Here is a 23,891-nt window from a genome sequence, read left to right on the forward strand (position 1 = left end):
AAGATGGGGTATTGTACATGTTCATTGTGGCACTGATGGGTATGAATGGTTGGGGTACATTACTGGGATTACAAATCTATTAAAAAAGGCCTTACGTTCATTAGCCCAGTCTCCATCAGAAGAAAGATGACCACTAAGCTGCATATATTCTGTGATAATTTTCATTCCGTTCCAGACATCCACTATAGTGCAATAATGTGAAATTATTGCACTGTGGTTGCGATTCCAGCTTCCTCCTGTAGGTGTCCTTCCCCTCCCTAACCTTCTTCTTCAGCTCGTTCTGAACACACTTCAGTTCCTTCTATCACCGCAAGCAATCGCCCATTTCGTCTTATTAAGAATCCTTATTGTCTTTTAGTTACCCATGGCTTGTTATTAGGGAAGCAACAGTCTGATTTACTTGGCACAATGGAGTCAACACAGAAGTTCATATAATCTGTGATATAAGTAGTAAGACCATCACTGTCACTGTTGTTTGCCTCATAAACATAGTATGATTGACCATGACAGCTTTGATGTCACGTTCACAATGCAAAACTGTTTTGAAATATCCTCTTATCATATTGTTATCTGAGTTTTTAAGGCTGCCTCAGTTAGATTCTGGGCTCTGCTGACAAACAGTTTTGAGGGGACGCAGCTCCAGCTCTCTGGGTGTTAGGAAATTGTTGGCTGCTCTGCACTCTCATTTACTTAATAGTGCGGCTGAAGTCTCCAGCTGGATGAGATTTGTAGCCAGGGCTGTTTGTTTGGTGGAGTCTGCTCTCCTCTGTCCCACAACATGCTGAGCCTCTCTCTCTCTCTAAGCATACAGCCCTTTCAAAACTCCCTCTCACTTAGTGATAACCTCAAACCTCCCCTCTCCCAGTCACACTTCAAAAGACATTATTTTTCAGTGGAATGACAAAAGGGGGTTGTGGGGAAAAATAATAATATGACAGTATGATGAGTACAGGGAAAGATGAAAAGACGCCACATCGCCAGTGGCAGGTTTATTAAGTTCCTCTTTTTCTGCACCAAGGATAAGATTGTTCATCTTATCAGAAATGTTTCATAATGTGTGAAACAGCCTGCAGCTTTCAGCTCGGCGCAATTTTTCTCTCTGGAGAAAGAGGAAGCTGGACCTAGGCCCCGAGACAAAAGAAAATTCTCTCCTTGTGGGTGTTGGGGCCAGCCAAGCACGGCTCTCGCATTTCTCCCCCCTGGTCGTGTGAATCGGCGAGGGGCAGAGACCAAGTATATTTCATGTAATATGTCAGCGAGTTTAGAAAAACTTGTTTTTCTAGTTAATTCATCAAAACCCTGTGTGCCTTCTCATGTGTGTTCTGGCTAAATGGCGTTCCGTCATCTGTGAGGCCTATTCCGCCCCAATGAAATTAAACAGCTTTTGGAATAAAACAATGCTGGCCCCATCTGGTCGATATTTGAAAAATTTCAACCTTCCTGGTTTCATGTCAGGCCTCTCCAGCACTGGTCCTTCTCCTGCATGTGGATCTCATTACTGCTTCTTTACTCTCTCCTTTTCCTCTCCTCCCAGCGGCAGCTTTTCATCTGACTTAACACACGGCGGATATGCTCCTCAACTGCATTCATTGTGAAGGAACAAAGTCATACAGAATCAGTCTTTATTGTCTTTCTCCCTCAGTCTCCCCCTCCCCTCACACGTATCCCAACACAGACGTTCTCTCTGCATGTCAGGCGGTACCTCACTCCCCATCCGTCAAATAAAATCACACCCCATTAGGGAGGCTCCTTCCTTTCCCAGCACCCCTGATGTCATCCTCCATTACTCTGGCAGGGGGAGTGAGGGTTATGAATGGTGGAGGGCTCACTGTCATGTCATCGTCCCCCCGTCCCCCCAGAGCCTTTATTAATGAGGCGCTTGGGATGAGCCCTGGACCCCTGTCACAGGGCCCACATAATTGTTTCACAGTTGTTTGAGAAAGAGGAGTTAAGTGGCTAATGAAAGCGCCTGTTAAATAAACACGGACCCCGCTTTAAAGGGGTTGAGATTTTTAAGAGAAATTGCCCCACCACCCCCACACTAATTGGAGTAAGCTGCCACTCTGGCATAGGTCTCCATGGTAACAACCTCTCTTTGGGTTAAACATGCCTGAGCCGGGTCGTTGGCTTGTCTGGGTGGATAATAATTGTGCCCCTGTCCACAAGAGCTGCACACTGTCCGAGGTGTCACCAGTGCCAACACCAGACATGTGGCTAAGGCAGTGTTGGACTACACATATAAACATTTGTGCAAATGCATGTACTACACACATATTTTGGGAACACATGTGTTATGTGTTATTTTTACTTTGTTTGGCTCACTAGCCACATGTCCACCAGTAACCACGGTCACAGTCCAGTAGGTTTGAGCACACCCTTTCTTCCCAGGGGTAGAAAGTGGACGAGAGTAGCTTCTCTCCAGAGCTGTGAGACACTAGGGGCAGGAGGGCCCCGTCATCAGCCCAATCGTGCCTCACCTCAACCATCCCTGTAGACAGGGGAGTGTGGTCTCCTCTCCCCACTTCTGGGTTGAGCATGGATAGGACACTCCCTAGCAGATGAGCAGCCCCACCTCTCTCATATCCCCCACTCTGGCCCATCTGCTGGGCCGGGCTCCTTCAAGGAGATTCTGATGAGTGCTGTGTGAACTGAGCGCTCATGTACTCATTTGGTTATCTCTCTCTATCAGTTTAGTTCTGTTGTTGACGCGTGTCCTCAGGAATGATCAGTCCTACTACCTGTATGTTTCTCCACTCTAATACTGATGTCCTTAATTCTGATTGTAACACAAGTTATGTTTTTAGTGATATGTAGACGTTTATATTGTTCGCATTGCATTATTAGCGGAGTAATAATAATAAGTTGTGCACTAACCTATTTAAAACAGTACTGTATGTAGTATGCATATTAACTGACTTAAAAGAACATGAAGTAGGACTGACACGGTCTGAACTGCGCCACTCTGCCAGCTCATTAGTGGGTTAGAAACCACACACCCCAACTCCCGCTCTATTCCCTCTCTCGGAATGAATGGAACAAACTGAAGACTTTGGCACCCTTTGAAAAGGTGTGAGGTTATTCTTTATTTTTTGGACTGAACAATACCCATTAGTTTTTCTCTCTTTTTCCTTTCTCTCCCTCTTGAAGTTGTGGCCAGTAGCTCAGATAAGGGCTGACATTATGGAGGCAACTAGTTTCCATACATGGAAGGTTGAGACTTTCAACATTTGTTCTCCTTGTATTCCAAAAGAGGGAAGATGGGATTCTGCTTGAAATCAAATGTTTTGCCTTTTTCTCATAAAACCTGCCCCCTGCCAGTTGGCGGGGAGTTGAGTGGCAATACAGGGATGAAGTGGAGTTTCAGAAGCAGACCCACTCACACAGGGCAGCAGTGTTGGGAAAAGCAATATCAGGGATTTCTTTCATCTCCCTGTGCTGGGATTTGATACACCGGGATCAATGGTGTGATCTTGGGGGGCATTATATATACATCTCATATTAAAACTTTTGTTGGCTGGTGCGAATAGGGGTTGGCAGGTTCTGAAGAGGAATTAGAGACAATGAATGTAATCATTGTAGGATAGGCAAACAACTTAGAGTTATGAGTTATTACAAGTGGAGTCCAAAAGTTCAGAACAAGGTGAACTCTTGGACAACTTTGATATGAGGACAAAATAAGCCTATTTGGATTTGCTCGTCTAGTCTGAGATTACTCCTCCCTATCTAATTTAAAACAAATAAGGCAGCAAGAACACAATGTATGAGTTTGGCAACAAAAAGCACTGCACTATTTAGGTAAAATGCAATACTGTATATAGTACATTAAATTGCCACAGAACAAATCTGTAAGGGATTGTTAAATGGAATGTTATGTAGATTACTGTTGATTGTTATCAATAATCCATTGTGAGTAATTGTTCTTTGTTCGCATATGCCAGGCTTTGATTCCCACCCCCAGAACTCACAGCCATTATTAAGAAAGCTTTAATGTCCTTAACACTATGCAGGGTACGGTTGAACAAACCCAAGTGATCAGGGAATGTTCCGGACCCTCCAAAGTAAACTGGACACGGGCCATGAGCTTTCCATAGGATGGCAGTTTTAATTTGATACAAATTAAAACCATGAAAGAGTATTCTTTCATTTCTGGAGAAAAATAAATGAAACTGGAAGAGTTGAAATAAGCATATTACTGTACATATGAATCAACCCCCCGTATATTCATAGTTGGTCATCACTGATGCTCCCCCATTGTGTAGTTGTTTCTCCACCATCTACCACTGGGGACGGTGAGTGTTTCTGTGTGAGTGTCTCACAGCATTGATGGAGGTTTTTGCATTGCAACAGATGTCAGGTCAGTTGAGTACCCTCTTCCCTGATTGTTCTCTATAGGGTACAATTGCTGAATTAGCCATTTTTTCCCCAGGAAAACATTGGTATGATATTCCCTTTCTCTATTTTTAAATTTCTGGTGATGTGTTATTCTTTCCAAAGCATAATGTAGACTTTGTCTGTGCCACTGGGACTTGAAGCTGACCACAATCTCAGGGCTTTATTATACTCAAGCTCAGGTGTGGCTTATCAGACAGGCGGCTTATGGGTAGAAGGCCTGCTAATACTTAATATGTTCACAACCCTATCCTTCCTTCTCTCTCTCTCTCTCTCTCTCTACACACACACACTTTCTCTCTCTCTCTCTCTCTCTCTCTCTTGGAGACACACTCACACATGTACACTTAAACTTTTCACTCACTCATTCAGTTAATATACACACCCCTAATCCTATTCTGTGTCGACTTGAAGTCAGATATGTGAGAGAAAGACCTCTTGTTTCTCAACCGATTACTTACCCAAATTCCTCCACGGAGCAGTTTGATACTGCATGTTTTACTGTATACTGATAGAGTTGATAAGGGATTTGGAGGAAAATCTCTGAAGTATGTGGAATATTGGATGTAGAGATTTAATCGCAGCATTGGGTTACTGTTTTGATACATGCATTTGCACAGTCAGTTGCACATTTGAACAGTCAGTTGTAACGGTGGCTGTTATTCCAGTACAGAGTAATAGGTAGATGTTAACTTTATAGTATGTTGTCATGCCATATGTGTTGTGTAGAGTTGAAGAGAACTCTACAGAGTTGTGGACCTCTGTTTCTCGGAAGCAGAGCTGTAGCCTACTGTATCTATTAATGACATTTTATTTTGTGCTTTTTACTTTGGCTTACTGTATTAGACAGTAATGAGTAACAAGATAAAAAGTAACTTTCTTGAAAACCTTACATTTTCTTGAACTTTCTCAGTGGAAAATGTCTTTATTTTCACTCAAACTTGTTTGCTGCCATTCAAATGATCTTCTCATATTATTCTTTGTTTATTGTCTCAGTCACATATGCTTTATGTTGACAGCTCCACAAAAGATGAATATAGCCATTTGGACCTCTCACCCTCCAAGATTTTTTGGGTTAGGGTGCGCCAAAATGTAAGGTTCAACGTTACCATGGGAGACTCTGAGGAATGCTTGTGGTGTACAAACCCAGGCTTTCACTGTGACCTGTGACCTCTAGTAAGGACTAATACAAAAAGCCCTGTCGTAAAGCTCTCCATTAAAACAGAGAAAAGAAAACAATTGAGGCATTGAGAGGCAGAGGAGGAGTATTAGAGAGAAACTGACTGTGGCTGGCCAGGGCCAGGATGGACACATGACCACAGACCATATATTCATACAGCTGCATGGCCGTGGTGCTGTTTTTGTAGAGGCCTTGTGGAAACACGGTACAGGCAAAAAAAAGGTCCTAGTAAAATACCGCAGCCCTTTTACTCAAATAATAAAAATGAATGTGGCCAGACTTTGGCTAAAATTAAAATAATGTTTTAATGGTTATATTTGGCAGTGCCATATGAAAGGCATGCCACAACTGGAGCAAAGTTTGTTTTGTTTCTTGAGGAACAGTTTCCTCCATTAATACATCTTTCCATGCTAAGCAAGAGACATTAGACTCGTGCCTGGCTCAAGCCAAAACTACCCACCCTTACTCTCCATACACCAACACTAGTCTGTGAGTTTGAATCCATTTACCATTTAGCCCGACAAAGGCTTGTGGCTGCCCTAACGGAAAGATTCAGTATCCTTTGACTTTGAAAGTACAAAGTACTGTATTAACATAGCCTTCGAGGTCTGCCTCATCCAACTGCATAAGCCATTCCCGAGTTTCTATGAGAACTGCCACAGACCCAACATGAAGGCTAAATGATGATCCTGCTTGTTTCCATTGCTAACAGGAAGGTTTGACCCCTGTGTGTGTTCCCTACAAGAGGCACTCTGGGTGTTGGGTTTCCCTATTGTAACCTGGGTTTAGTGTTACAGTGGAGAAGTTCATTACCCTCAGGGGCACAAGGTAGACGGACCCCCACAGACAGTGGCTTTTCCAATAGGTGTCACTGTAGCACAACGTGTCACATTTGTTTCTCCAACTAGCTGACCCATATATAGCCTCAAACACTGACAAATAAGTCTAGTATGAAAGGCTGTCGTGGCAGTATGGACCGAGGTCCCCTCCCACCTCCAGTGATTGGGGTCAATGGGGAATAACATTGGCCTCTTGTCACCGGTGGGTTCCTAACTGAATTTCCAATTCGTCTCAGAGCCTTTCCCGTAATTATGTAAATCTGTTGACTGAATTTGGCGGCAATATGATACTCAATAAAGTGTAACAACAAGTAATGCGAGGGGAGAACCTGGTTTGAATTAAAACTCCATCGGATCTGGCTGGGGTACGGTGGTGAATGCACCACACCTGTGTTGCATTACCGCAGGGTAGAGGAGGGAAGAGTGGAGGATAGGGAGAGCAGAAGAACAGATAGTGTAGGTTGCATTTAGGATGTGGGGGCTGTGCGTATGGAATATTAAGTAGCCTGTAATGATAGAATTGTTAACAAAGCTCCATAGGTACCGGAAATGCAAAAAATATTGGGCTACTGTATCAGAATTCTCTTTCTTTTCAGAGCTGTTGAAGAGATTCATACAGGACAGTAAAGACGGCCCCAATTTTCTTTGAGGTTTAGCGAGTTTTGCAAATGTCTTAATTAGATATGATCACAGCCAATAACTAACCTTGTAGAGGTATAGACAAGCTCCTAAAGCTGATTGGAGTTAATGCCTGGGAAACATGAGAGGATACAATCGGACTCATCCCGACCGCTACTATTGTTTAATCATGGAGTGAAGACAGCGGGACTCTAAAATGTGGCAAGATATCTCATAAACAAAAACACTTCTGTTCTGTATTGTTGTAGTGTTCTGTAAACTTTGCTCCTCGTTTTGGTACAAAGACATAATGATAATGTTAGGGCCAGAGCCTTACTTCCCCTTTACTTGAATTGTGACTATTGTCTGAGAGTCTGATGTATTGTCTAGTTTCTGTCATGCTCTGTATGTTGAAGCACATATACAAGGCTCCACTGATAAATCAAGTTGGACTTCATATTGCATGGGATTCAGAGTGATTGATGAATAGCTGATGCTTGAATGCCCCATAAAAGGTTTTTAGGTTAAACCTGTCACACCGCCTGGCTTTATACAGGTGTGTGGTTTACATAAAAAGCTATTTACGAGACCTCCAGAAAATGGCTGAGATGTGGGGGAGAGCTGCCGCTGTATGAGTGGATTGTGTAAAAAAAATAAAAATAAAAATAAAAAAACACCAAACAATATAATGAGATGAGTATGCGTCCCCTGCTGCTCCCATTGTGGTGGGCTAGTCCAGGGGAAAGTTGGCACAGGGCCTCTTCATGGAGAATGACTGGCGGGCACGGCCTTGGCTACAGCTCCCATTGGCTTTTCATGCCTAATTAAGTTACCATCTTCGCCAGAGTGCTATTGACCGATGGCATGTGTTCACAAGAAGAGGCTGTGGTTTGCGTGAGCTGGCTGCCCAAGTAGACCTTGGCTGTCTGCACACTGCTCGAGCAAGCTGAGAAATCTGTCCACAATCGTATAAATATTTTGTAGTGGATTGGGCGTTTCATTGCATATTTTATGCTCAAAGTGAAATCTCGTGGCCTTTGAGGAATGATGCTCAGAGCATGATGATGCTTGAAATTATCTCAAAAATAAAATCCACACCAAACAAGCATCCATTCACAGTATTGTGATTTATAGGGACTTCAGCCTCAAGAAAAATTGCCTATTTCTCCGTTCCTAATGCATTGTAACCTCTTCTTGGCCTATATGCTGGATGGCTCTATCTATGGGACTGATGCCTAATGCATGCATAGTTTCTTTTGTAATAACCTGTGGTTGTTTCTTGTTATACAGTTTTACATTAGCAGGTCCTGGGTGCAGTGTGCCAAGCAGTCAGGCCCTCAGGTCATTGAGAGAGACTCTGGCACAGTCAGTAATCTAGCGGAAATCAGTTAATGATAGCACTGGACACCAGGCAGCTTGTCAATGCAACATGTGGACCTGTTTTCAGTATGGAAGAAATTAGAAAGAGTTAGAAAGAAAGAGCTAGGCACTCATATGCAGTATGATCAATTATTGTTTACTCATCCAAGATGCTGCAAGTTGTTTCATGGTATAATTTGTTTTACAGATGATGTCCCCACTCGCTCTCTTCTCTCTGTGGTCTGGCCCAGTAATTTTATTTGTGTCTGCATTTTAATTTCTTTGGCTACTGTTATGTGATACAGGTTTTCAATGGAGGGAGTCATCCAGCCCAAAAAAAAAAGCCTTGTTTGTGAAGGCCGTCTCCCATAGCCGTAGTGCTCTTATCATAGAGACTAGTCCAGACCACAACTACAGTGTGTGCTGAGCTTGGCTGGAGCCTATGTGAGTGACCCAGGCACTGGTCCGCCAGGCCACACCTGTGTAGGCCCCTCTAAAGTGGGCTGACGTAGAGCCAGAGGAAGCCCACTGATTACCCTCCTCAGGGAGATGGAAAGAACTGCTCTCCCTTAAGTATGGAGAGAAACTCCCTTAAGTATGTCGATTTTTACCCTAGTGGACAAAACTCCAGAATTTACCATCAGGATTAGTATTCTGATTGTAAATTACGTAATTGTCCATGGTGCAGCTCTGACATCCAGAGGGTTTGGATTGAGAGTTATGACCCCCTGACATGTGAAAACTAACCCTCCTGATGAAAAACCACAGCATTCCAGATCTCCTCCTCTTCCCATCCCTGGTGGACGTGTAAGCACACTGCTTGTCAAGTGATGCTAATAACCTCCACCGCTTGAACTGTTGTGACTTCTGTGCTGACAAACGGCTCGTCAAATGGACTCATAGTGAATACAGGCCGCTTCATTACGGAGGCGACACTCATACGGAACGTCACCAGCAATCAGCCTCAAAATGTGAGAGGCCCCCATCTGCGTCGTCAGCTCTGAGGCGGATTGGTTGTGACAAAGAGAAGGAAACAAGAATACATCCCATAAGCCGAGATGTGTTTATTTAGCTGTGCGGCAGCGCCCAGGCGAAAACAAACAACTTCTCACAAGTGATGGGTGGCATGTAAACTGTAGAGCCCTGCTTGCTGTTGTCAGCTGAAGTGTGTTTACGTGTTGTTGGGCCTCAGTCAGAATGAAAGGGCAGAGCTGTACACAGTACTGCATTCCTCTGACTCTCTGAGCGTCCTGTGGTGGTTGAGGAGAGGAGTCCCTGACTTAACCACACACACATGCGCACACACACACAGTCCCATCCCCAAGGCAGTATCACAGCAGCACTAACATCACCACTGTTCTACCAGTGCGTTGTACAGGTCTGTGAAGTACCTGTGTGCAGGCTAGTGAATAGGCACACACGGCATGGATGGGAGGGTACAGACGCAAAGGTGTGGGCCATGCTGAGGAGGAGCCCTGCTGCTGGATCTCTTTCAGGCCTCAGCATCACGTCATGTGAAAGAGCCCCCATGGGCGCGGCCCCATCCAAGGCCTCTCACCTTACAGCTGGTCTCAATGGGCCCCGGGAATTTCTCACCCCGATCTGGTTAGCCTGATCACAAAGAGCCCGATGGCCAGGTGAATAGGGTGGACTTTCACACTGTGAAAACCTCCTCAAAGTCCCTACCTGAATTCAACATGGTCTGGGCCTTGTTAAAAACCTATAAACTGATCAGTTTGTCAAAAAGCTGTTGACCTGGAAATGTAAACAGGTTATATTTTTTATTGTATTCAGGCAGAAACTTCAAATTAAATTAAATTATTTTTTTAGATGACTGGATCCCATTTGTATACAACAAACAAAAACAATCTGAGGGCTCTCTAGTTCTTGCCTTGTCAGTTGTGACACATTGCTAAACAACTCCTCTGTTTGAGGGGGCCGAGCCTCCCGCTGAGCTGTTTGTTTTCTCCCATGTTCAAGGCTATGTTGTTGGCTCTAATTGGAAGTGACATCCAGCTTTATGTCAGGCAAAGCTGCCTCACACATTTGAGTCTTTCACAGCTTTCCTGTTATGTTTTCTTAACGCTTTTTATGTGGCTGGCGCATTGATGTTTTTCTATTTGTACCTCACAGGAGGGTAAGGAGGGAAAAGGGCAGTGTTTGCTTACACAACAGCAAAGGGCCAGGATATAATCCTTCCCAGGTCCAGGGCCAGGGCCAGGAGCAGTTCACACACACACACACACACACAGTGCAGTCTGAGGAACAGCTTAATGCAGATCACAGCAGGGAAGCCAGGACATGAATATTGATAGAGCATGGCTGGCCAATTGTTCCCTTAGCAGAGGGCCTGCTCTCCCTACTGAGTCCTACAGCTGGCCTGCTTGTGTTTAACACACCTCAGTACAAAAACAGTACACAACAGTGCAGACCCTCTCCTAGAGATGGTGATGACACACTGCTGCCAAGCAGACACTTAGCTCAAGTGTTGTTGGTGCCCACTGGCAGAGAGTTGGCACAGGCCTTAGTGAGCAGATATGGAACTCTAGTCAGGGCTTAGAGAAAGTGCTGCTGGAATGGCCTGGTGTTTGTAGCTTCCTTGGAGACACACATACTGCACTGTGCAGTGTACACACACATACCTTGGCCCAGGAAGTGAATGGTGAGTGCTCTCACAATTCACACACGTGCCTCTCAGTAACATCCTCTTCTCTTTATCCCCCAAACAATCCCTCCAACAAAAGAGTGGACTCAGAATAATCCACTTGCCCTTCTAGTGAACAAGCTGGTCCACTCGGGTTTCATTCGAAATAGAAACACATTTTTCAACCTCAGGTGCCTATTTAATATTACGTATTCAACCAATGGGCCCAAGGTGGATTTAGTGCTTTCACTGGACACAGAGAAGGCATTCGACCAAGTTGAATGGCCATACCTATTTGAAGTTCTCAAAAGATTCAATTTCGGTGACAATTTCATATCATGGATTAAACTTCTTATAAAAGACCCTGTGCAAAAATTCTCACAAACCAAACACTATCCTCTCACTTCAACTTATTTGGAGGAACAAGACAAGGGTGCCCTCTATCCCCGCTAATATTTGCACTAGCCATTGAGCCTGTAGCTGAGAGTATCAGTTTGGATCCCCTAATTCATGGATATAACCCAGATAGGACGACAAACAAGATATGCCTATATGCAGATGACATTCTCCTGTATATAACACAACCCCAGACTACAATACTATTGATTCTAGAAAAGATCCATTTATTTGGGAGCTTTTCAGGCTATAGAATTAACTGGAACAAAAGTGAACTGATGCCTGTCCGCCTACGTGATATGTCCATGCCCCTATTAAGATAGCCTTAGACAAGTTTATTTACCTGGGGATTGAGGAGACAAAGTGCTATTCCTTCTTATTTAAGGCCAACTTTCCTCCCTCGGTAGCTAGATTGCAATCAAATATCCAATTCTGAAGAACTCTTCCTTTATCCTTAATAGGCAGGATACATGCCATTAAGATGGACTTCCTACCACAACTGCTGTATCTATTCCAGAACATCCCTATTTTCCTTACCAAGTCATTTTTCAAACACTCAAGACTCCATCATAGTTCCCTTCTTGTGGGACTATAAAACACAGGCAAAAAACATATCTGTAAATCAAGGCTTGAAGGAGGATTGGCACTTCCAAAGTTCTTACTATATTACTGGGCCTCAGGCATCAGGGTTATTCATTTCTATTTAGATGTCTCAACCCCTCCATTTGGATGGCTTGAGATTGAGTGAGAGGATTGCCACCCAAAGTCCATAGCTGCAGTTCTCTTGTCTTCCAAGTACACTTAACAAATCAGTATACAAACATAATCCTTTGATACTGTACATGGTATGATACGTATCTGGAAACAAATAAAGGTCCACTTTAATCTCAACCCTATATCCTTTGCTCTTCCTATAGCTGGAAACCCTACCTTTACCCCATCTATCCTAGACAGTGCTTTCAGACTATGGGGCGAAGCAGGTATCCAAACTGTAGGGGATTTGTACTTAGAAGGCTCATTTGCCTCCTTTTCACAAATACAGAGCAAATACAATCTCCCAGGAAGCAGCTTCTATAGATATTTACAAATAAGAGACTACATTAGAAAACACCTACCAGGATTCGTGTCTGCTAGAGGCTCCACACTGGATGTATGCCTTAATCAGCCATCTAGATCAGCCCACTTGATATCCTATATATATATGATACCCTGCAGTCGATCAGCTCATCTTCATCAGAAGATATGAAAACAAAATGGGAGGAAGAGATGGGCCTAGAGATCCCTGATGAAATTTGGGGAGAGAGCCTCAAACACATACATACGTGTTCCAACAACGCCAGGCACTGCTTGATTCAATTCAATATCTTACACAGGCTCCATTACTCCAAAGTAAAGTTGCATAATATATATTCTGAGGTGTCACCCATGTGTAATAAATGCCTGTCAGAAGAAGGCATGCTGCTTGACCAAAATCTTTAAACTCTTATCTGAAATACTTGGCATACCAGTTAGAACCTGAACCTCTTATAATTATTCTGTAAGTGTCTGGTGTACTGGCAAGGCTGACCATAGGGGTGAAGGGGCGGTTGGAGGGAGGGAGATATTCTGAGTTTGCTGTATGTCGTCCACGTTATTTGCACTTTATTTATTTTATTTATGTTACTGTTTTGTTTACTGTCAATTTACTGTCTGTCTATCTTCTGGTCTTATTTTTTGATACTGTCATGTTGTGTCATTCTATTTTGTATACATTTGTTCTCAAGAATTAGAAAAAATTAGCTATAACCTTACCTGTACTGTAGTCACATAACCTAACTGCTCTAATAAAACACATTTGAAACACAGAACAGTCCAGTGATGTCACCCCCTGCTCTGTCTTGTCTTCGCCCCTATCCGGTTTCTTTCTATATGCTACACGCTTGGCAGGGTTTCAACACATGGCTATGCGGGAAAAGATTGCAGTCATACACACACACACACACACACACACACACACACACACGTATGACATAGGGCTCCCATCACGTAAAGGATGTGATCATCACACACACTCAACCCTATTCAATAACAACGATAGAGGTTTAGAAGGATGTTTTCTTAAGCCGTGCAACTTGGCATGAGTTTGATCTCACATAAAATGACTGATGAATAAAGTGTACCTTTGCTGAAAGCATAATATTTACTTCATGCTTATATTGGATTGTTATCTACAATGTGACTTGTTAAGAGGTTTTATTTAATCTTTCATATTTAGGTAGAAAACATTTGACTTTTTACTTAATTTAAGAATATTGATCTTGGGCTACCATTTCAAAACATTCTTTTTGGCCTGCTTCGTGGGCACTGCTACACGGTAATTTGGTCAAGTGGTTGCATTTCATCACCAATAGGTGTTTGGAGATGCTTTTGATAAAACAACAAAACCCACCACAGAGATTCTGAGGCCTGTGCAGATACAGTAGAGACCTCTGCTTCCATGGGTCTCCCAGAGAGGAACACATGGACCTTGGAACCAAATGCACACACACACACACACACACACACACACACACACTGTAGTCTCTGTGTGCTCTGGCAGTGGCAGCAGGGACCCATGTGTTAATGCTTATGCCACTCCTCATGCCATTAGTCAAGCTTTACAAGAACCACTGCACACTGCATTACAGCCCTGACAGAATATTACAACCCAGGCCACAAAGAAGACTGGGATGGATGTGTTGAGATGACTGCTGATCCCAGCAAAACCATTCTTTTCCTCTTAACTATAAACACAAACTCGGAAATGTGCCCTTTGTCCTAAGGCTCCAACATGTATTTCTCTGTAATTCCTCTGTTATCGTGGTACTTCTCCCCCTATGTCTTCATATCCATATGAGAGGCGGTGGTATGCTGTCATGGGTGCATGTAGGGGTTGGGCTTGTGGGAGTACCACACTGGTACTGTGTCCAGCCTAATTAGAATCACATGTGCTTCATCCGTCACTGTTCAGTGCGGAGGGCGGGATGGCGATGTGTAAAGAAGAATTGGTGTCATGGCGCACAGGGGGACAGGAAACAGATGTTGGCTGGTGCTGTGAGTGTCAATGACACAGGGGCCTGTGAGATATAAGATGGACGTGCCGCGTGATGCTCCTCTGCTGTTGGTGAGAGATAAGCAAAATAAGCTCAAGACAGGGGAGCCTGTAATTCCCCTCCGAAGCTGCAGAGGGAGATGTATTGTCTCAAATAGTGATGTCTTTGGGGCTGGGAGTCATCCTGTCTATTATTTGGCTTTGACTCACGTACTGTATTGGTGATGTGTTCACTTAGATTTTATGGTGAGCATCAGCGGGCAAGTGGGGTTGATACTGGGTTGCTTAGAGAGAGAAAGGTTTCTCTGAGGTTTTCCCCATCTCTTCCAGATGTTCGGTGTGAGCTATTTCTTCTCGACACCCATGTCTCATCTCCCTCCCCACACACCTTTCCACATTAGCCCAGCCGCCTGTAAGCATGTCAGGAGGGAGAGATGCCCATTGTGTGTCAGGGTGAATGATAGTCCAAAGGGGAAAGTAAAAAAATCCAGACATTTAAAGAATGTCTGGATTCAATCCCCCTGTAGATAGTATTTCTCTCTTGGTGGATCAGCATACAGTATGTGTATAGAGTTGATGTATGTTTGGTATGGTGGTGTGCTGTGTGGTTGGCTATGGGAGCTAATGTCCTCTGTGCTTTTCCATTGCAGCTAAGATACCAGCATGGTCTATCCACCCCAGATCTCCGGCAGACACTGCCCAACTTGAAGAACTTTCTGGAACATGGCCTTTTAGTCAGATGGTAAGTACAGCTCTCTCTTCTCTCTGTCCACACAAATGAAGGTAAACACCAATGTCTGTCTAGAGTCCATCTCTAAATGGTGTTGAACTTCCTGTGTTTGTTTACTCATTGGCAAATTTGATAGACAGCAGACTCTGATTTTATCTTTGTCCCTGTTAAGAGAGATGTGTATACAGTAGATCTCTCCCCCCTCAGCCTGTAAGTAGCCCTTGAATTGAACTGCAGAATCACCCTGAATAAGAGAGCTGCTGGTACTATAGCCCACTGCCCCATAAAGGAGGAACCCTCTTTGATCTCCTCTACTCTCCTGGGGTCAGCGAAGGGGAAAATGTGTATTACACTGTTAATTGAATAATCTGTTATTTTGAAAGGAAAGAGGCCTTGTAAATCCAAGCAATCGAATCTGGCCTGAGCGTATATATCCTCCTAATAGGAAGTGGAAGGCTTTAAGATAGAGTAGATGAAAGGTGCCCCGCTGACCTCGGGGCAGTGTGTGTAGCTAGGGAAGCTCAGGAGTGGAGGTGGAAGTGCAGTGATTCCACGGGTGCTCTCCACAGCCCCGCTTCGCTCCGCTGGTAGACAACGAGCCCGCAGGGGATGGAACAAGGGCCGCTCTGTGTTGACTCACAGTCACTGGCTAAGAACCGTGAAAGTTTCTGTTTCCGTCTCCGGAGCTGGCCACAGACATACACACACACACACACATACACACACACACACACGCACACACCACTGAAATGCTCTGGAGGCAATGGCGGCTGGCTGCTCACATGCAGACTCACACACTCATGAACACACAAAGACACAGCTGTGTTTCCGTCTCTGGAGCTGGCTACACACACACACACAGACTGAAATGCTCTGGGGGGGGGTGATGGCGGCTGGCTGCTCACACGGCCGGCTTACTACACTCCCAGTCTGTGCATGAACGTCATTCTGAGCAGCGCATAACGCAGGCCCTCGTCACTGGACCCACATAGATCTCCCCTCTAACCAAGTCAGACAGCCAGCACTGAGGGACAGGAACGTGGCCTGATTCAGAGGCTCCACAGTGCACTGGAATAGGGAGGGATGCACATTCATTTCACTCTCCTTTTCTATGCAACTTATTTTATTGTCCTTCCTCCCCCCATATCACTTCCAGTTCCCCCCTGCCTGAAAAAGCCTAAATTCAGATACTATTTCCAGTAGAGGGGCCAAGCATATGAAATATGGATGCATAAAAATGCTGTGCAGCAGCTGCAGGGAGTTAACCGGTAGATTGTGAGAGAGGGGTTCGATATCCGCTCCCCTCCCCTCTATAGGGGGGTGGTGGGTGAGGGCATATCCAAGGGAACCACTGAGGGGCTGGATGATTGGACACAGCCCTGTTCCCTCTGGTTTGTCATGCTGGGCCCAGAGGTTCTGAAGATTCCCCACCAAAAATCCATTGTGAGAGAACAGTGATAACAGCCGTAAATCTACGTCGGTCCCTCCTTCCAGTGCCCCCAGTACACATACACACACACACACACACACACACACACACAAACCCTGCCTTCGGTACAGAACACACAGGAGGAAGTGTTTAGCCTGCCTCTGTGTGCATGTGTAAGCCCTCATAGCTCCACCTGTGACACTCAGGCTGGCTTAGCCGAGAGAAATTACCAATAATATGACAGAGAGTCAGGAATACAATGCTTGATTTGTATGTAGGTAAACATAAACAGCAGTGAATGTCTTAGACACATATACAGTACAACACAGCACAGTAGGGGGCTTAGTATGTGAAGATCATAACGTCATTGCAATGGTAGTTGTTGCAATAGTAATGTTGGAAGTATACTATATAGTTAAGATATTATTAGAGTTAATGAGATGGATCTCATCCAAAAATTTTAATTAAATTAAGTTCATCTATTTGGATGAATGTAAGCATTCCTACACACACACACACACACACACACACACACACACACACACACACACACACACACACTCACAGTCATCTTGGGTGTGAGCTCTAGGATTAGAGTAGCTGCTGGGCTGTGTGTGTATGTGTGCTGGGCTGTGTGTGAAGTGGTCCCCAAGGATGAGGCAGGGATGTTCTTCCAGCACACATCTAGAGGAACGCTTCCCATGTCTTCAACACACTACAGTCTCTCCTGCACTCCTCAACTGTATGTGTCATTAAGAATGCTAACACAGAGGAATGATCTTATCATAAGTCAGTCTTTTATGTATTGTTAATTGTTATCCATTTCCTGGCTTTTGCCGTACCATAATGTAGAGAATCAGTCAAATACAGCAATCTAGTAGATACATTTGGCAACAGTACTCATGTTCATACTATCAACTTGTTCAGTATGTTATACATGCTGTGCTGTGGTGATTTTGATATGGTAATATTCTTAAAGTATCTTCAAAAGGCCAGACTGTAGAGGAGACGTGCTCTATTACACTATTTTCATGTACAGTGGTAAGTGAACCCCCCTGGTGTTGTACAATTTTTCTTTTGGTGTTTGGTTTTTTAGCTCCTATGGGATTTTCATTACCTCTACATCAAAGACCGAATCTTATCTGTCATTGTGTGTTTTGGCCCAAATCACAGCTTCTTAGCAGGACTTGGATATGGATATGAAGAGAGCCATGGCTTCAACTTGAAACAAGGCTGTCAGAGGATAAGACAGTGGAAATGTTTGGTTTAGTAAATTCCTCAACTGCCTGAAATATCCAGGGCTGACAGAGGGGAGCACAGAGGAAAAGAGACGCTCTAAAACCAACATGTTAGGAGGGAGAGAAGTGAACCTACTGTAGCCACCGCTGAGCCTGCCAAGTCTTGAACCTAATGATTTAGGCAGAGATCTCAGGTAGCTTTCATGTGGTGAAATCATTGACAGGGACGTCCACCGGGGTCTGGAGGACTAGTAAAACTTAATGATGAGTTAAAAAGTCTCGAGTGAAGTAGTGTGTCCCCTGCAGCTGTAAATCAAGAGTCCTCCAATGTCCACCTTAAAGGGAGGATGCCTAGGCCTGTCTCCACAGCCGACGCCAACACTGACTGCAGCATATACTACCTCGGAACCAGTTTGCAGATTTTTGATTTATTTGATTTAATTTTACTTTTTTACATTGGCATGTACGGTTTGCAGGGATCAATGGGGCTGTTGTGTCAACTATATATTGCACCTTTAAAGAAGAGTACTTCTTTTGTACTGTAGACGGGCAAATTCTTATTCCATCCTGCATCGTCCCCCCATTCTACTGTACAGCTTCCAGGTTGTTCAGCAGTTGTGAGGGAGTATGCTGTAGCTCCCTCGGAACATCAATTACAGTACGTGCTTTTGAGGCACGAGAAGGGGGACAGCCTAATTGGCTCCAATAAAAAAGCAATGTCAAGAGTCATACAGCGAAAATGTGCTGCAGGAAAAAATATGATGACAGCCCTAGGAGATTTGACTGAGTAGCCCTCCCCCCCTCGCCACTACTCATACCCTACACTCTTGATTAAGGGGCTTAATTTGATACATGGTTAAAGGAACCAATTTGAGGGAAACTTAATGTAACAAACAAAATGTGCCCCAAACAAGAAGTGCCTTATTATACAGGGGAATTGTGACATCTAAACATTTAGAGAAAGAGAGAAGTGGCCATATGTTTTTCAGTGAGTTTGGTTATCAGCATGTTTTTGGGACACGCATGCGTGGTAAGGGCAATGGAAGAGATCCAGAGAGTGGGCTGATATTAATTCAAATCAGAGATGGAATCAATCTGAGTTATTACCACAAGGACGTCATTCTCCCAACAACAATCTGAAGTTAGTCATTAGCTTGTTATAAATTACATATGGAACTTTTCAAATTTTGCTCAATACCAGTCAGCTCTGGTTTCCAAACCTGTCTTGTGTTTTGAAGGGCCTTTGACCATGGTATCGGTCGTTGGAAAGATAATTCGGTTCTCATGGAACATCTTTATTCCCTTCACCAAGCCAGGGTTTTGTTTGTATTATTGGAGCGTGCTCAAAACATACTATAATGATTTTGTTGGTGGAGTTCACAGATACATGTCGTTAATGGCAAACCATTCAACTTTGTCTTTTTCTGAAAACTGATTAAGAGTTGAGGGCATGTTGCTTCTATTTAGCCCCCGCTATTAGATTGGCCAGCAGCCACATCATCTTGCATCCCTCTGCTGGCTTGTCTGGCAAGCTAAGCAGGGTAAGGCTTGGTAAGTCTTTGGATGGGAGTACAAGAACAGGCTTCTGGAGGTGGTGTTGGAGGACCAATGCCTCTGGTCTAAGAGACCCCAATGCCCCAGGGCTGTGAATGAGGCACTGCCTTGCAGAGGATGCCGTCCTGATTGCGTTAGATGATGTCGTCGATAAACGCGCAGGGCCAATATGCCTTGGATGGTGCCTTGGATGGCCATCCACTCTGGGTCCTCTTTTATGGGGCACTGAGGACATGGTGAGCACCACTGTCCCTGTATAATGTCTATGACCTCATCAGGAGGGAGACCTATGTGTGAACCCTGTGTCAGTGCCCTGGGCGCTCCTGTCTCCACAAGGGGCAGGGGCCACGGTCAAGGCCAGCTTTACAAGCTACTATGTGTTTAATGCTGAAACACTCCATCAAACAGTTAGGCAATGCCCCTGGCACAGACCTCTGTGTCCTGCTGTCACATGCTAGACAGACCTCAGATAGGAGGACATCCAGTGACCTCACCACCCCACTTTACAAGCCAGGGTCTTTTACCCAGGGACATTTACTCTCTAACCAGCTACACGTGGAGCTCTGAGCGCACAGGAGCCCCAATGTCACCTTTGACCTCCTAACTCTAGTCCAATAGTTCCTCAAATACCTGAGTCACCAGGTTAAGTATGGTTAAGCAGAGTGGTGAAATTTACATGGTACCAGCCATGAGAAAAGTCTATGGGGCCCTTGTTTAAGTTAATTTATGATTTGAATGAGACAGATGGGGGGGGGGCTCCAGATCACGGGTCTGTTATCTGTTATTCTGAGAAACGGCTCACATTCTTTGGAGGATGCATGCTGTGAACTTCCAATCCGCGGTCCACAGTCGCATGAGCTGCACAAATGTTTTTGAATGTAATAACGGGGAGAGATTTGCTGAGGGCTGCAGCTGTCTCCGTTCTGGATCAGGAGAGGGGGGGATGAGATCAATGCACAACCATGTCCGATCAGAGAAGGCTGGGGGCGTTTCTCCCTCTCTCCATGACCCTTGTTATGTGAAAGATTTATGCGCTGATCCATCATCTCAATTTCTCTTTCTTTCTCTCTCCCACAGCGACCGGCACCAGGTCTCCAGCTCCATCCCCGTCCCGGCCAAGTCCCAGCTCAGCGTCTCTGCAGCGACTGAGATGGGCTTCCCCAGCCACACCAGCTCTCCAGACCGGGGTCTGCTGCGCAAGAGGGCCAGCTCTGAGGCAGACAAGCTGAAGGACAAGACCACCACACCTCCTTCCAGCTACAACACAGCCATGGCCCAGCAGCCCACAGGCCTGGCGCCTCCTGACCACTCGCCCAAGCTCATGTCCTCCTCCCTGGACGAGGGCATCAGCCTGGCCAAGACTCTGGAGGCCGAGGGGGAGGGGGAGGGGGAGGGGGAGTTAAAGGTAGAAGGTGAGGGGCAGGTGGAGGAGCAACAGCCCTCTAGCACCACAGGCTCAGAGTCCCCCACTCCTGCATTGGGCACCAGTGAGGAGGTGGCACCTGCCAGCCAGCACGCCGGTGCCATGAACGGCTCAGTGGTGCCAGGCGAGAGGCTGGCAGGATTGGCAATGCCAGCCCCAGAGTTGTGCTGTTCAGTGGAGCAGGCGGAGGAGATCATGGGCACGGAGGCCACAGGCCTGGGCCTGGGGCTGGGGTTAGGGCTAGGGCTGGGGCTGGGGCTGGGCCTGGGCCTGGGCCTGGGTGACGGGGCACGCATGGAGGACTACCCCTGCATCCCCGTGGACCATGCTGTGGCTGTAGAGTGTGATGAGCAGGTGCTGGGCGAACTGGATGCCGCTGGCTTCGAGGAGTTCTCCCGCCGCATCTATGCACTAAATGAGAACATGTCCAGCTTCCGGCGACCGCGCAAGAACTCTGATAAGTGAAGTTAGGAGGGGAGGGGAGGGGAGGAGAGAGAAGAGGAGAGGAGAGGAGAGGATGGTTGGGCAGGACAGGTGCAGGGGTGAGGAGAGGACACGGCAGTACAGGTGCAAAGGTGAGGAGAGGACACACCAGTCAGGGACACGGACAGAGAGAAGAAAAGGGTCCTGTGTGTGTCTCCTTCTCCTGAACATCAATACTGTAGAATCAAAAACAACAGTTATCTGGAATAATGACCCATTTGCACTTCTCAAAAAAACATTTCTATAATAATCCTTTAAAATGAAATAAAAGCTAATGTTTGTGGTTGAATCGCTTCCCGGGCCTTCTTTCAGGGTGCATGACAGTGGCTGTGAGGAAGTGTGTGTGTGCTGACAACCGCTAGACACAGAGGCAGGGGCTTGGATGACCAGCAGCAAGAGAGGGGCTACAGCAATCCCATCTATGACCTTTGACCTCTCCTGATAGGAGACATAGCAGATTGCCACCACAGAGAGATGGGGGAGCTAAGATCAACAGCCCAATCAGACACTCCGTTACTGTCTTGCCCTGCACCTCCAGGCACTCCCATTGGACAGGGGTGACCCGAGGGATAGGAGGGAGGTTTGAGCTTGTGGCACATGGCAGGGATACCGTGCAATTGTTTTTCTGTCCTTGCAATTGTTTTTCTGTCCTCCATATCCACTTATTTTTCCATTTTTAGTATGCCCCATTAGTATGAATATTAACATGAAGTCCTACAATTCACATATAGGGTAGACCAAAAAAATAACAATGTGTACTGTACTGTATGCTGTTGAAATGTCCTACTCAGGCTCTAAATGTTAATGACACTTATCCACTTTTTTAATTTTTACCCTCTGTTTATGATTGGCTTTTTGTCTTGTTTCTGGTTGAATTTCTTTATTTGTTTTGCACTGGTGTCCATTGGCAATTATGTGCATTATTTATGATGTCTCTCACTGAATGTGTTTTTGTTTTGAAGGAAAAATATTTTTCTTTTGCTCCCTAGTGGGAAGTCACTCATTGATAGTCAAGTGTTAAACCTGTCACGTGTATAACTCTTGAGAGAACCACAAAGTCCCTCATTTATGGACACTGATATGGTCTACTGCTTTGCATTGCCCACTGTACAAAGATGTACTCCCAAAAACATCCAACATTTTTTATTTTTTTATGATGATCAAGTACTGTGGTTGATGACTGTTGAAATTTATTGTATTTAAGATGAAAGATGAACCATAGTAGATCATTTCCATAAAATGCAGTATGTGACCATGTACATATACTGTACTTTTGTATGGAGGGTGTTTTATTATTAAAGACTTACAGTCCAAAGGCATGGATGTATGTAGCCCCCTTTACCCTGTGGTCTATCTGTTCTTGTTCTTGTGTGTGTGTTTTGTGTGTAGGCTTATAAAACAGTCAGTCAGTCCAATCCAGCCTGTCCTCTGGCTTCCTCATAGTCCTCTGGAATACACACCCCTCATTATATCCAATTTCAGCTGCAAACACTCATTTTATAAACTAACATATTCAAAATACATATTTCCTCTGTATTTTATCTCCTGTCAGTGTCACTTTACCTCAGATAAAGCTAGAAACACATGTATGAACCTTTGGATGCACATGGTTATACTACGTATCTGGAAGATGCACAGTGTTGTACTGTATATTTTGATAGTTAATGTATATGGAGCATTGAAAAGTCTTGTGAGGCATGAAGATTTGATTTGGCTTTATTAGGTAATAGTATCATGTCATCAGTTATCTGGTGCAGCTGTGAGGTTAGGAAACACCCTACGAGTACTCCAGCTATCCTCACCAGGGCATAAAAGAAATCAGTGTTTGTCCTCTCCATAGCTGACATACCTTTATAATAGCACCATAAAAGTATTTTTAAGACGGGGAAAAGAAATTAAGGGCTGGAGTCTGGCGGTTGACATTAGCAACTGTCACATCAGACCCGGTATACCCTCACCCCGTTGGATGATTGCAGTTTAGATGGAGGGGCTTTCAAGTTCTGCTTGCTTGTCCTTAGAGAGTCTTTTATCTGTAATTGAGTTAAATGACCCAAGAGAGGGAGAAGAGGGGGGAGGTTCTACAGCCGCCTTAGTGTTGAGTGTACTGTAGGTAAGGCCTACCTCATATCATAGATATGGAATTAGATTTTATTATGATCTCTGTGCCTCATATCTACTTTTATAAAAAATGATGTTTAAAATTAATGACGTGACTTCATAGAAAACAGATCTGTTATGCCTTCTCCTTATTCTACATCTAATTTTGAGGCCCATTCAGAACATACATATTCTTCATCCCTTTTTGGGCTCCATCAGTTCCCTCCATTTTGTCTTGTCCATTTCAATTACCAGCGGCCTAGGTTAGGTTAACTTCACCCAGTTATTCCATTGCTGTCCCATACCTGGTGGTTGGTGGTTCTTTCTGATTATGTCTTTCCATGTGGTGTTCATCCTAGAGCAAATGTGACTATGCATTCACTGTTCCATCCTGAGAGCATGACCCTGCCAACAGTTATGTCAATTCTCAATCTCAGGTGTG

The 23,891-nt window shown here is 44.8% G+C and overlaps 1 protein-coding gene across 2 annotated transcripts in view; it reads left to right on the plus strand.

Annotated features, from left to right (window-relative positions):
* uvrag (UV radiation resistance associated gene) overlaps positions 1 to 22,693 on the plus strand; it is a 76,756-nt gene extending 54,063 nt beyond the window's left edge. Inside the window, exons 14-16 of one of the 2 annotated variants that reach the window (XR_014554939.1) lie at positions 15,146 to 15,237; positions 20,524 to 21,411; positions 21,445 to 22,693. Coding sequence is in view for 1 of the 2 variants with exons in the window: in XM_083696156.1 (XP_083552282.1) it covers positions 15,146 to 15,237; positions 20,524 to 21,334 (903 nt within the window). In the remaining variant the exon portion in view is untranslated. Of the gene's footprint in view, positions 1 to 15,145; positions 15,238 to 20,523 lie in introns of both variants that reach the window. The other variant, XM_083696156.1, reaches the window with a different exon arrangement.
* Positions 22,694 to 23,891: the final 1,198 nt, after the last annotated feature.

This window comes from Argentina silus, assembly GCF_951799395.1.
Source record: "Argentina silus genome assembly, chromosome: 2".
Classification (NCBI taxonomy): Eukaryota; Metazoa; Chordata; class Actinopteri; order Argentiniformes; family Argentinidae; genus Argentina; species Argentina silus.